The sequence below is a fragment of the Arvicanthis niloticus genome, chromosome 1 (assembly GCF_011762505.2).
Source record: "Arvicanthis niloticus isolate mArvNil1 chromosome 1, mArvNil1.pat.X, whole genome shotgun sequence".
NCBI classification, from domain to species: Eukaryota; Metazoa; Chordata; class Mammalia; order Rodentia; family Muridae; genus Arvicanthis; species Arvicanthis niloticus.
The window spans coordinates 151,553,862-151,567,039 of NC_047658.1; the positions used below are offsets into that span (position 1 = coordinate 151,553,862).

The 13,178-nt window shown below is 52.4% G+C and overlaps 1 protein-coding gene across 1 annotated transcript; it reads left to right on the forward strand.

Annotated features, from left to right (window-relative positions):
• Window positions 1-5,450: 5,450 nt before the first annotated feature.
• Tlx1 (T cell leukemia homeobox 1) lies at window positions 5,451-11,772 on the forward strand. The gene is made up of 3 exons (XM_034521793.2): window positions 5,451-6,285; window positions 8,406-8,607; window positions 10,735-11,772. The coding sequence occupies exons 1-3, from the start codon at window positions 5,709-5,711 to the stop codon at window positions 10,955-10,957; spliced, it is 1,002 nt and encodes a 333-aa protein (XP_034377684.1). The 5' UTR covers window positions 5,451-5,708; the 3' UTR covers window positions 10,958-11,772.
• The last annotated feature ends 1,406 nt before the right edge of the window (window positions 11,773-13,178 follow it).

Here is a 13,178-nt window from a genome sequence, read left to right on the forward strand (position 1 = left end):
TCTTCTTCCACATCTAATCTTGGGATCTGCCCCCCAGATGCTCCCTGCTGTGTAGGTACCACCCTGCAGACTTGCATGGCCAATAAAGTGGGTGCTGAGAATGGGAGAATTGACCTTGGATTCTAGGCTGAGCTGCCCTTCTGGGCTCAGTGGTGGTAAGCTGAACTCTTGCATAGGAGTGTGCTCTGCCCTGAGAATTTTCTCAGACCAAACCCTATCCTTTCTGGGGTTCTGGCAAGCTGAGAGGAGACCTGGAATCAAAAATATCCAAAGCATTTTTGCACAGATTCTCTTGGGGAGACGTTTGTCAGAGAAAGGCAGGAGGCTTCAGTTTGATTTACCCAAGAGTGAATGGGGTCCCCAGAAAGGACACCATCTCAAAAACACCTACCTGCCCAGCTTTGATGGGCCTAGTGGAAAAAGAAAACTGTCACCTAATCTCAGGTGACAACTGGGGTGTAACCTAGTGAACAGGAAGGTGTCTGTCTACCCCCCATCCCTTTGTCCTCTGCCTGGACAAAGTCCCTCCTCTGATGGGAAAATGTGTGTCAGTCTTTTATACTAGACAGGCTGCTAGTCTTTCTTTTTAGGATTGGGTGAGGGCTTATGGAGCTAGCCTGGAATCCACACCCCAAAGCTGAGGAAGAATCATTGTGTTATGGCTGGAACAGTCTGCCCTGTTTATGTTCTTCTTTTCCAATCTAGGTACTGGAAACTGCCACCCACCCAAGCCCACCACAGGCCACAGTGCTCTTCTCTGTGTCTCTGAGTCCCCACATCACTGACAGCTCCTGTCAGCTGGAAAGGAATCATTCTGGTCCCTTTGCTGAGACAGAGGGGACAATTCTACCTTGCTGACCCACAACGCAGTGGCCTCACCGTCTTACACACCCTTTGCATGCTTCTCAGCTCCTTGGCTTTCTCTGCAGAATTCCTGTTAGGCATGGTTCTTTCTTCCTCGGGCCCACCCCAGGCCCACATGTGGCCATTTCCCTGACAATTACACTGGGGTGGGGGGAAGACTCCTTTACCATAGAGATCATATTTGACATCATCACTACACTCATTCCCTCACACATCACTTACACACCACAGGACAGCTGTAGAGACAGACACACATCACTTCTGTCCCAGCAAACCCATAGCACTTACACACTCACTGTTGCATACCTCCCTAGGCGACCACTGCAGAAATAACTCAGAATCCGGCGGCCTCTCTTCCGACAAGCTTTACTTGTGGTGGTACCATCCCGATGTGACCCAGTGCCTGATCCTTCACAGACAATAAATATTCATGCAAGAAAACACACAAAACTACCCCCTTAAAAACATGCCCAGGACATCTGCACACCCTGCCCAGTCCTCACTATTGAATGTTCACATCCAACTTTCCCACACAGTTCCACAAACACAAGGTAATTAAGTCACCACACATAGCCCTGAGCTAAAGGACAACCTCTGCCCCTAGGGTCTCTCCCAGAGGAAGCTGTATGGGGTCCAAAGAGGACTCCCTCTGGGAACTCCAGCTTCTCTTCTTCCTCTCCCAGCCTCAGTTGCAGCTGCTCCCCACTTTAATTGGAGGTACTTCTTTATTTTGCAGGCAAGGGGGAGGTTGTACTGAGGGGCCACAATTGCCAGGTGGCTTCCAGAGGACGGGAGAAAGAAGGGTGGAAACTCACCTAGACAAGGTGCAAGGGAAGAGTCAAGCTCAGCAGGAGGAAGTATTTAGTGACAAGCAAAGCTGAAAGCAGTACTGGAGTCCAGTCTGCCTCTTCCCAGCATGCAGTGCCTGGGTTGGCTCAGGACAGATAGCAAAGATGGCATCGAAGACTTACCAGGATTGATGGAATGTTCACTGCTGTGATCAAGGGGACCTGAGCCATCTCAGGTGATCCCTAAGTGCTGCTCCCTCTCCCTCCCTCCACTCCCCTAACAGGGCTTCTCTGTGAGGTGTGAGCCACTGCTCCAGAAACACAGATGAAGCTGTGTACTGGGGCGAGAAGGGGGTTGGGGGAGGGGGCAGAGCTCACCAAATCCAGATCTTCTGGTCTCCTCTTTCTAGCTAGAGACTGAGGTGCGAGCAAAGCACCAAACCCTCCCAGCTACCCCGGGACAAGCACCAGCAAGCACACTGTCCGCTCAGAACTCCAGCCTTCCAGACTGGATTGGGATAAAAATTGACTCAGAGAACAGAAAGGTTGGGAGTGCAGGGAAAAGCCAAGCACTCCTTGACTGTAGGATTCCAGCTAGCCACACAATCTCAGTGGGTTGCTGTGACCTCTGCCAACCTTTCCCCAGGCCAGCAGGTGTCAGGAGTTGGGAGAGGCAGGAGAGGAAGGCTATAGGACCAGAAAGATACATGTTGGTGGGAGAGGGAGGGGGAAGTGTGGAGAAGATTGAAGTGGTTTCCAGCAAGGGCCTCAGAGTGATGTAGCTCTGAAGAAAGAAAGAAAGAAAGAGAGAGAGAGAGAGAGAGAGAGAGAGAGAGAGAGAGAGGAAGGAAGGAAGAAGATTCTAATGTGGCAGACCCGTGGTTAGACTAACAAAAGCAGGACAACTGGCCTCCAGCCACAAGGGTGCTACAGGGTCCTCTGCCATGGTCACAGATAGAAGTAGTTTTAGGTGTTGAGTTTCCAGTGCAATTCTCTTCTGCCTGTGGAACTTTGAACAGATTTGTCTTTTCTCTAAAATGACACATGGGAGGCTGGAGAGTCTCCAGCAGCTCCGCAGCGGTTGAGGAAGCTTAGAGCTTTTGCAGAGGTTCAAGATTCAGTTTCCAGAGCCCACATGGTAGCTCAGGACCAGCCATTACTCCAGTTCCAGGGAATCAGATGCCCTCTTCTGGCCTCTGCAAGTATCAGACATATACACATGGTACACATACAGGCAAAGCACTCATGCACATAAAATAAATACATCTCAACATTTTAAAATAATATGTAATTCACATTTTATACTTTCAAACTTTAAACATGGACAATTCAGAATATTCATGAAGTTTTGCAGCTACCACCACTAATTGCAGAGAATTTTTTATAAAGATTTTATTTATTTTATGTATGTGATGAGTACACTGTCCTGTCTTCAGACACACCAGAAGAGGGCATCAGACCCCATTACAGATGGTCGTGAGCCACCATGTGGTTGCTGGGAATTGAACTCAGAACCTCTGGAAAAGCAGCCAGTGCTCTTAACCACTGAGCCATCTCTCCAGCCTCCAATTGCAAAGAATTTTAATCATTCCAAAAAGAAACTCTGTACCTGGGAGCAGTCACTTCCCCTCTTCCTCTAGTCCTGGCATCAACAAGTCTACTTTCTGTCCTATGGATTTCTCTGTCTTAGCCAGTTTATATAAATGATCTATCTAATGTGTGACTCTTTGTGCCTGGCTTATCTCAGTTAGCATAATATTCCCCAGGTTCATCTTTGTTGTGGCATGAACGAGCACATACTTCCCTATTATGTTCCATTTTGTGGATATACCATATTTTATTTGTCCATCGGTTGATGGACAAATAGATGCTCTGGGCTTTAATTCACTCAGCTTTATTTGGTAAAAACATCAGGTCATACCCATAAGCTTCTTAGGGTTGTTATGGGTCTCAAATGAGTGTGGGATGTGGTGTATGATACATAGTAACCGCTCATGCTGCTTCTGTTCAAGATAAAAGGCAGAAGACGTTCATCAGTTTCAGATAACTTCCCAAGTAAGTTACAGAAGCCTGTGGGTCTGGTATATAGAGGGCTGAGTGAGGAAGCAAAGCCTGGCAGCAGGCCGGAGCTCTACTCTCACCGTCTTGTTTAGTGTTAGCGAACAACCTGCTTCATGCTTTCTTATCTTCGTCTTGACTGAGCATTTGCTCTCCTGGCTGAAGATGGGGAGAGTATTTATCTGAGAACGATGCCACTGAGTTTCTATAGTTATCCATAGTACTAACTTCTGGCGTATCCTTTGTTTTGTTGTCTGTATAGAACATAAGTCTTCTGAGGTCAAGACACTTTGCTGTCTTCCCAGCACCTAGAAAGTACCAGGTACATTTTAAGTACACAAATATTTGTTGGGCACGTCTCCATTAATTTATTAGTCACTCAAGACGAGCATGTTTGATTTGTTGGGGCTGTTTTGGGAGGAGGACACATATACACCATATTATGCTATATATATGCCATATATATGTACCATATACCTAATATATATTATATATAATTTCCTGTCTCTGAGAAAGTTTTGTCAAGTGCCTGTGTCAGACAGACACGGCCAAAACAAATAGATTCCACTGACACTTGGTGACTGTGGCTTTGACATGCCAGAGCTTTGCCTGTTAGAGACCTCCCAGTTGATCATGGAATAGACCTGAAATAGATCAGAACGCATAACCTATGCTTTCTTTTTTTCTAGAACTTGGCTCCTAGGAGGGAACAGACCTTTCCCGACTGGAAAGGGGAAAGAGAGGAAGCAGAAGGAGGGAGTTTCCTTCTTTTCTCTTGGGCTCTCAGCCAGGCAGCCACAGGCATAACTTTGAAAAGGCCTAAATTTGTCCTGGACGCACTTTCCTGAATCTCGTCCCAGCAGCCCCAACCCCCACAGCGTTAAGACCCAAGGCCTCCCTCCAAAGATTCTAAAAGCAAAGAAATAGAAATAACTCCCTTTCTCTCACAAGCCCAGAGCCATTCACTCGGGATTCATAGGAATTGCTTTTGGGAGCATCCGTTTACTCAAAATGAAAGGGGCACCTTGAGGAACCGGCACCCTCGCACAAGCTTCAGACTAATCCGTTGGCTTGTGCCTGCTTTTCAGGATTGACTTTCCTTCCCTTAAATTCTCTAAAGAGACTGAGTTGGAGTGGCTGCTAATTTTTATAACAATATATAGTCAGTTCTTCATAGGACCTGTTTTAAAGGACAAGCCTGAACTCACCGTCCTGCCTCGGGGCCTGGGCTCCATACCTGGGGAGTAGACAGTCTTCTACTTTCTAACAAGCTGGACTTGAAGTTGCAGTAAATCTCCTGGTTGAGTGACAGGTGTTCCCCAGCTCAGCCCTTGGGGAGATTCTCCAGTTGGGCAGGACACCTGTCCCCAGGGGCCTAGTGGGCTGGACTCCTTCGACCCAGTTCAAAGTGAGGGGGTGGTTCCTACCAGGTTTGGGAAAGGGCTCTGATTTCCCTCTCCTTTGGTCCGTCTGTCTGTCCGTCTCTGGGAATGGCTGCTTCCTGATCTTTTTCTTTCTCATTTTAAACCCCTCTCTCTGTAGCTCTCCTCCTTTCTCTTCGTTGAAACTACTCAGAGCTCTGATCTCCGTCCCTCTGTCTCTGGCTCCGGCATCTGTCTGGGCTCCTGGCCTCCTTCTCCCCCTCCCAACCCCTCCCCCGCGCTGTCATTCACCCCGCTCCTCTCCACGCACAGCCAATGGAGAGACCCGGCCGAAACAGCTAGGCTCGCTCGCTCAGGGCTTTTTCGCCCGGTGATTGATGTCCCAGAGTCAACAGCGAGCGAGCAGCCGGAGAAGGGAAGGAGAAGCCGGAGAGGGGAAGAATACAGCTCCCCCTCTCTCCTTCCCCTCCCCCCTACTTTGGCCCTTCTGCGCACTTCGCCTTCAAGTCTCAGCGCAGCCTGGAGCGGCGATCGCCTCCGCGCCCCTATTCGCTGCCCGCGTAGTCCAGAGCAGCGAGCGCCCGCGCCCGGGCCCCCGCGTGGGGCCGGGGCCAGCATGGAGCATCTGGGTCCGCACCATCTCCACCCGGGCCACGCGGAGCCCATCAGCTTCGGCATCGACCAGATCCTCAACAGCCCCGACCAGGGCGGCTGCATGGGGCCCGCTTCGCGCCTCCAGGACGGAGAATACGGCCTTGGCTGTTTGGTCGGAGGCGCCTACACTTACGGTGGCGGGGGCTCCGCTGCTGGGGCGGGGGCCGGGGGCACAGGCGCTTACGGCACCGGTGGCCCGGGTGGTCCCGGTGGCCCGGCGGGCGGTGGCGGCGGTGCCTGCAGCATGGGCCCACTGGCCGGCTCCTACAACGTGAACATGGCCTTGGCCGGCGGCCCCGGTCCGGGAGGCGGCGGCGGTGGCGGGGGTGCCGGTGGCGCCGGGGCGCTGAGCGCTGCAGGGGTGATCCGGGTGCCCGCGCACAGGCCGCTAGCTGGAGCTGTGGCCCATCCCCAGCCCTTAGCCACCGGCTTGCCTACTGTGCCCTCTGTGCCTGCGGTGCCGGGTGTCAACAACCTCACCGGCCTCACCTTCCCTTGGATGGAGAGTAACCGCAGATACACAAAGGACAGGTTCACAGGTGAGTCCGGCCCGCGCGCGTCCCGCCTGGCCGTGGCTCGGGCTCTGTGCTACCCAACTGCCCTGCTTGATGGCTCCTTGAAGCTCTTCCTGAGCGCCAGGTCGCCTAGCGGCTCTCTGTTCGGTTCCTAAGTTGAGCTGCCTCCAGGATTCTATGTGCTCAGAATCGCTGAGCTCCAAGAGTTCTTGCAGCCTGGGTTCTTCTGTCTCTCCTCTAGGACCCCATTCGTGGAAGCAAAGCTCGGTCCTCTCTCGGGATCCCGGGGCCCAGTCGGGTAGAGGGCTGTAAATTCAGGACTTCTGTCTACAGTCTAGGTTTTGCACGCCGTGTGAGCAAAAATCAAAAATGTTTTTCTGTCCTGTTTGCGGTTTCCTGATGGAGGTCAAAAGCCCCAGAATTAGACACAAGAAAAGGTTCTCCTACCTCTCTTGTCCCCTAACACACACACACACACACACACACACACACACACACACACACACACACACACTTAGGTGCTCTGAGTTGTGCGGGTCGCTACAGATCCGCAAAGGCCCCAAGCCCGGGTGAAGGAGCAGAGCCAGCTTTCTTCCTGGACCGCCGGGCTTCTTTAGAGTCAGTGGCAGCACAAGGCTGAGCCGATCTTCGGTTTTATCCTGGGTATCCCTCCCAGGGGTCGGCTCTCTTATTTTGGGGATGAATAATGCACCCGCCTGCCCAGAGAGTTGGCTGGAGGATAACTCCCCCGACTGTGCCCTCGGTGACGGTGGCGGCCAGCTGCCACGCACTGTCTGCACCTCCCTCCGCTAGCCCTAGCTCCCTCTGACCTGGCTTCCGTTCTCTCTGCCCTAGCTCTGGCGTACCCCCTTCCCCTGCGCTCACTTCCCGCTGCCTGCCTTTAGTTGTCCTTGGATCCTTAGACCGTGAGCTGACCCAGGAAAGTTCAGGCCCAAATCCGGACACACAGCTGTTAGGAATTGGGTCCCAGTTAGTTGTTTGGGCCTTAGAGAGGGGAGGTAGTAGGTTTAGGCCTCTGCTTGTGGATGGGACTCCCCAAAGCAAGCTTCAGGTCTTAACTGTAAAGTGTGTGTGTGTGTGTGTGTGTGTGTGTGTGTGTGTGTGTGTGTGTGTGTGTGAACATACTACAGCTAAGCCTATCCAGGCCACCCAAAGTTACCCTAGGCCCCTCTGCTTCTGTTACAGACAGCACGGGCAGAGAGACTGTCCCTGGGGGCCCTAACCAAACTTCGGGGGCCACCGCAGAAATGGGAAGGAGTCTCTGTGCTCACTGTGGAGCGTCCAGGAAGGGCGCTTGTCAAGGGGGTTCAGTGTTAGAATCTAAGTCCTCTCATGAGAGAGTAAGGGGACCCAGAGCCTATTTCATTTTTCTACTTAAGCCCAGGCCAGTGTCAATGACTGGCTTTGACCCACACTATGAACCCACTGGTTGTGTGTGTGTGTGTGTGTGTGTGTGTGTGTGTGTGTGTGTGTGTGTGTGTCTGTCCTATACAAAAGATATCCAGCACAGGCCTACTCTGGGGAGTCACAGTGAACTGTAGTGTCAGGCCTGAAGGAGGCCCTGAGAGTGGATGGCTGCAGACCTGTGTTGCCCCATGTCCTGTTGCTTGTCTAGGTGTGCAGTCTCTTCTGCTGAAGTACAGATTTGGAAGTTTGTAGCTATATCTGCGGTATGACCGTGGGGCTGTGACCAAGATTGAACAGGCCCTACGGCCTGGAATTGTGATCACCCTGGGCCTCGTACTTTATGGAGTGGCCCTTTTAAGTTTAGTGGTTGAGGTTGAGGAGACTGGATGCTTAGCTGTCCTTAGGTGGGGGTGAAGGGAGCCAAAAGGGAAGTGGATGGGGTCTCCGAAGCCCCGAGCTGGGAAGATTTCCGAAGTGGCAGCTTGGGGAGGCGTCAGTCTGGCGGGCAGGAGGGAACACTTTGCGATCCCGGGCTGGAGGTGGAGGGCTTGCCGGGGTGGATCACTGCCTTGCTTTTAGGGGGGTCTAGCCACTGCGCTCGGCCTCGCGGGGTGTCGGGCCTGGGACGCCTCCTGACGCTCTGCCGCTTGCCTCTGCCGTCTGTCTGTCTCCCGCTCCAGTGGCCCTCTCACCCTTCACTGTAACACGCCGTATAGGTCACCCCTATCAGAACCGGACGCCCCCTAAGAAGAAGAAGCCGCGCACATCCTTCACACGCCTGCAGATCTGTGAGCTGGAAAAGCGCTTCCACCGCCAGAAGTACTTGGCTTCGGCGGAGCGCGCTGCTCTGGCCAAGGCGCTCAAAATGACCGATGCGCAAGTAAAAACCTGGTTCCAGAACCGGAGGACGAAATGGAGGTGAGCTCGCGGGGCGGACCGGTGGCGGCGGAGCGGGCTTTTTCAGCCTCTCTCGGGTTGCACGCACTCCCTCTGCTTGCTGGTTTAGACAAGTGAACTCCTGCAATCACTCCGGACTACAAACAATGAAGGGCAGTAGCCTGGTGGGGCTGGAGAATCCTTCCTGTGTTTTAAGAGACGCTTCAGGGCTTTCAGGACAGCACAGTCTACCCCGTGTAGACGCTGCTCGTCTCTGCCGCTGGGGCAAACGGGCCTATAGACCAGTCTGTGCGATCCGGACTTCGATACTCAGGGAGTCCTTTAGGGGCTTTTTGATTGTCCAGCCTACCTTTACCGTGGGGAACCTCCCCTGACCCTGAGACTTGCAGACAGAAGGAGCCGCGCCAGGTCTCTGCGCTCCAGCCGGACTCTCTGCAGAGCGGCTGGGGCCCCGGGACCGCCGGCTGCCGCTACTTACTGCTTCCTCCCCAGGCACTTGAGCTCTGCGCAGTCGTCCCCCATCCTGGAAAGGGAAAATCAATCTGCGCCGGCTGTGGCGGGGATTCTCGGGTCCCACTGAAAGGGGGAGGATCAATTAGGAGCAGATGGGTGTGCAGGAGGAAGAAAGAGACATTTTCCTTCTGTCAAGCGCCGACGACAGCGCTTACCACGCTCTCATTATTTTATTTTTTTCCGAATGCATACACCTCGACCTTCCTCACCTTCTGATCATCTTTCCCCCCCAATTCTTACGAACATAAGGCATCACACACCCTAAGCAGCTTTATTCTCTGCTCATACCCACACCTTGGTGCACCCCTGAGCCTTTCTGGTCCCCCCCTGTGCTTCTGGGAGTCTCTGAGCTCAGACCCTGGGGAGGTGCGTGGCAACAGTCTGAGCAAAATCGGCGGCGCCGCTCCGGGCGGGCCTAGAGCGGGAGGAAGGAATTGGAGTTTCCTCTTTTTCTGAATGAAGGCGAGGAATCTGCCCGAGATTCCGCCTTCGAGGCCACAAAGGAAGCCCGGGCCCTGCGAGTCGTCTGTCCCCCACCAACATTCCTGTGGCTGGGGAAGGGGTGGGGAACGTGGTTTCAGCCCTTTGCAAAGCTAGTCAGAGGAGCTGGGCTAGCTGCGGAGGGTGGCCAGTAGCCGCCAAGCTTACCGTGATGAAAGCGGGGTGGTGCGCAGAAAGCCAGCCACAGGCGAGGAGAGAAACTTAACACAAAGGAAAGGGACAAAGACGGCCCATTTTACAAGGAAATAAAAAAAATTCTCAAAGGTGGGACAAGGGTACGGGAGAAATGCAAGCAGCCAGAAATCTGTGAAAAGGAAGGTATCAGATTACTAAAAACGTAAATTTTCACTTCGAACAAATTCCCCTAATTTAGAAGAAACGAAGGGGTAAAGAAAAAAAACATGGGGTAAGACAGAGCATGGAGGGAAACATTTGGGCAGGAAATTCAGGAAGACAGGAAAAATGAGAGACAGAAAGACGAGGAAAAGTCAGAAAGGCTCTGTGCGAGCAGCCGGCGTCCGCCTCGCCTCGGGAAGAGCCGCAAGCTTCAAGCGGTTTCATCGATCGCCTACAAATTGCTTCTGGAGGCCCCGGGGACTCCCATTAGGTCTGTCCACCTTAGAGACAGACGTTTGATCTCAGTTGACAGGGTGGAGGGGCGCATTAAATGGAATAAGTGAGTCACCGCCCCTCTAGACCGCCTGGGAGGAAGCTGGGGGGTTCAGAGAGAGCCTAGGGGCACAGGATTTGGCTCAGGAGGTCTGAGGCCTGGGCCAGGCTGGAGGTGAGAAGGAACAAGCAGGTCTTTGGGGCTTTTCGGGCTTGGGATAGACCAGTTTATCCATGGTGTGCCCTTGAAAGTGTAGGGTATGTGCGTTAATGGGGAGGCCCAGAAGTTTTGGACTTTTTCATTGCTCCTCTGGGATACTTCTGTTCCATCTATTTTGGGGGGGGGGGTTCCAAGGTATTTTTGTCAGAGTCAGGACCCCCAAGAGTAGAGAGTGCATTAATGGGGCCATGCAGGAACTGAGGGGTGCTTAAGGGACTATCTTCTGGGAGCGTGCTCGGGGCCTGCGCAGGCGCGGGAAGAGGGTTAGAGTCTTGGCTAGTTGTAATAGCTTGTTCCCACTGCAGGCGACAGACAGCAGAGGAGCGTGAGGCCGAGAGGCAGCAGGCAAACCGCATCCTCTTGCAGCTGCAGCAAGAGGCCTTCCAGAAGAGCCTGGCCCAGCCGCTGCCCGCAGACCCACTGTGCGTGCACAACTCCTCGCTCTTTGCCCTGCAGAACCTGCAGCCGTGGTCTGATGACTCCACCAAGATCACTAGCGTCACATCCGTGGCTTCGGCCTGCGAGTGAGGACCCAAGCCCAGTTGAGGGCTATCCGGAGAACCAGAACTCTCGATACCCTTTCTGACTGCACGCAGGAGGGGAACGGGGCTTCTCAGCAAGGCTTCAAAGTACCGCTTCCACACCCCTGGACACTGTCCTGTCTTCGATGGAAGAGGGCTGGGGATAGAGGCGGAGATATCTTCCCAGAAGCCTGTGTGATCCTGCCTCACTCTGGAACTGTTCAGAATCCTGTTTTCCTCTATTTCGTAAAATTTACTCTGATTTTAACAAGAGACAGAGAGACCCAAGGGAAGTGGGGTCCGGAAGGCTCCTGGGATCCCCAGGAAGCCATCTGTAGTAAGGCTGGAAACCTCTCTATTCCTCTCCTCGTACACCCGGAGGCCCACACAAAGGTGATACCACTGTCCCTCCTGGTGTCACCCCAGAATCACACTCTGCCTATGGCAGAGCGTCATGCACATACAGGATCATAGCAATTGACCCTGGTTGTTGGGCATAGTCTGGGTTGACTCTCAGGCTTACCCCAACAGCGCGGACCTCCTCTCACTCGAACACAAGGCCATAGTCACATTGTGACACACCAGCCCCCCCACACACAACAGCTAAACCTGGCCGGTCAGGCCCTCGCCACACACCCCAGCGGTACCCAGGTATGCAGCACAGACAGGCTTTCACACAAATGCAGCCCATTTCTCCAGATCCTGTTTGGGGAGGGGGGTAAGTTATGCACTTATAAGTTATGCACTTATAAGGTGTTTTCTGTGTAACCATTTTATAAAGTGCTTGTGTAATTTATGTGGAAAAATAATAAAGCCCTCCGGATCAGGCCTCTGGGGCTGTCTGCTCCTTGCCTAGCCCAGCCTTGTCAGCTACTTGGGTTTGGTGCAAGATGGAGCTTCAGAAACAGCATCCAGTAACCTGGATGTGGGGGATTTATGGATGGGCAAGATGATCAGGCTCTGTAGAGAGAAGAAAAAGAGAGAAGGTGAAGCTGAGAGGAGCCAGACCATGCTGGGATTGCCTGGGTTTGACACTATGGGTGTCTTTGAGAGTTGAGAGCTGTGTGGTAGCTTGGACAATCAGAATATTACTGTTAGTGAATGTTTGTAATGAGACTGAAGGTGTGACTATGTTTGAAGTTTTAGTGTAAAAATGTGTGTTTCTCCTTAAGTTGAGCTTACAGTAATAGTAGTGTGAATGTGTGTGTGTGTGTGTGTGACCATGTAAGAATGAGCCATTTGGGGTTTTTAATTGTATATGTTTTTAATTTCATATGTATATGCGAACGTGATGGAAGTGCACATTAGTTTCCTTTGTGAATCTGGTTTTGTGGTAAGTGTGTGTTTTGGATTGTGTATCATCTCTAATTGTGTAGGTGTAATTGTGTGCAAGGGATAACCATGTGTGCCGTGTGTTTTCACTGTGAGGCATGTACTCTCGTGCATGGTGGTTTGTAATTGCAGGAAGTGGGGATGGTTGTGGGGAGCTGTCCCTGCAGGTAAGAGCATGAGTATGTGTGCGTAGTTGCAAGCCGCACTGATGATATATCTATCTGAGGTTCTGAGGTGAGTGTGCAAATACTGTGGGGTGGTCAACATCTGTTAGGAGTGTGGGGACTCTGTTCCCTTCCCAGCAATCTGGGACACCGAGTCAAGCCACTGAGTCAAAAATATAGCCAGAATCTTTTCTAGTACTCTACCTGGGCTCTCAATACTAGCCTGGACCATCAGGACCTTCCAAGGACCTCGGGGAGCCCTTAGACTACTTGGGCCAGAACAGTGGTTACAACACCCATACATCCTCATCTCTAACTCTTGAACTACTAGACCACTGCAAAACAACAAGAAGAAACTGATTTGGGCCTGGGGGCAGGAAAGTTGGAGAACTCACCGAGAAGGAAATGAAGTAGGAGACAGGGAGCCAGTCCTTTGGAGAAATTTGTAGGTGGGATGTTAGTGTGGTTGGCGTCTAGACAGTCACACAGAACTGTGTACACCAACATCACCAAAGCCACTGTTGTGTGGCTGTTGGCACTCATGGCGGGTTGTAATACAGGGACAAAGAGTCTAGCACACACACACACACACACACACACACACACACACCCAAGGCCCAAAGAAAAATAAAATAGGCTGGGTAGGGCAGGGGTTTGCTCCTCCAGTCCCTCATCCAAGGAAGGGCCCCTTGGTTCTGAGTAAAAGGGAAACCAGAGCCCATGATTCCTGGC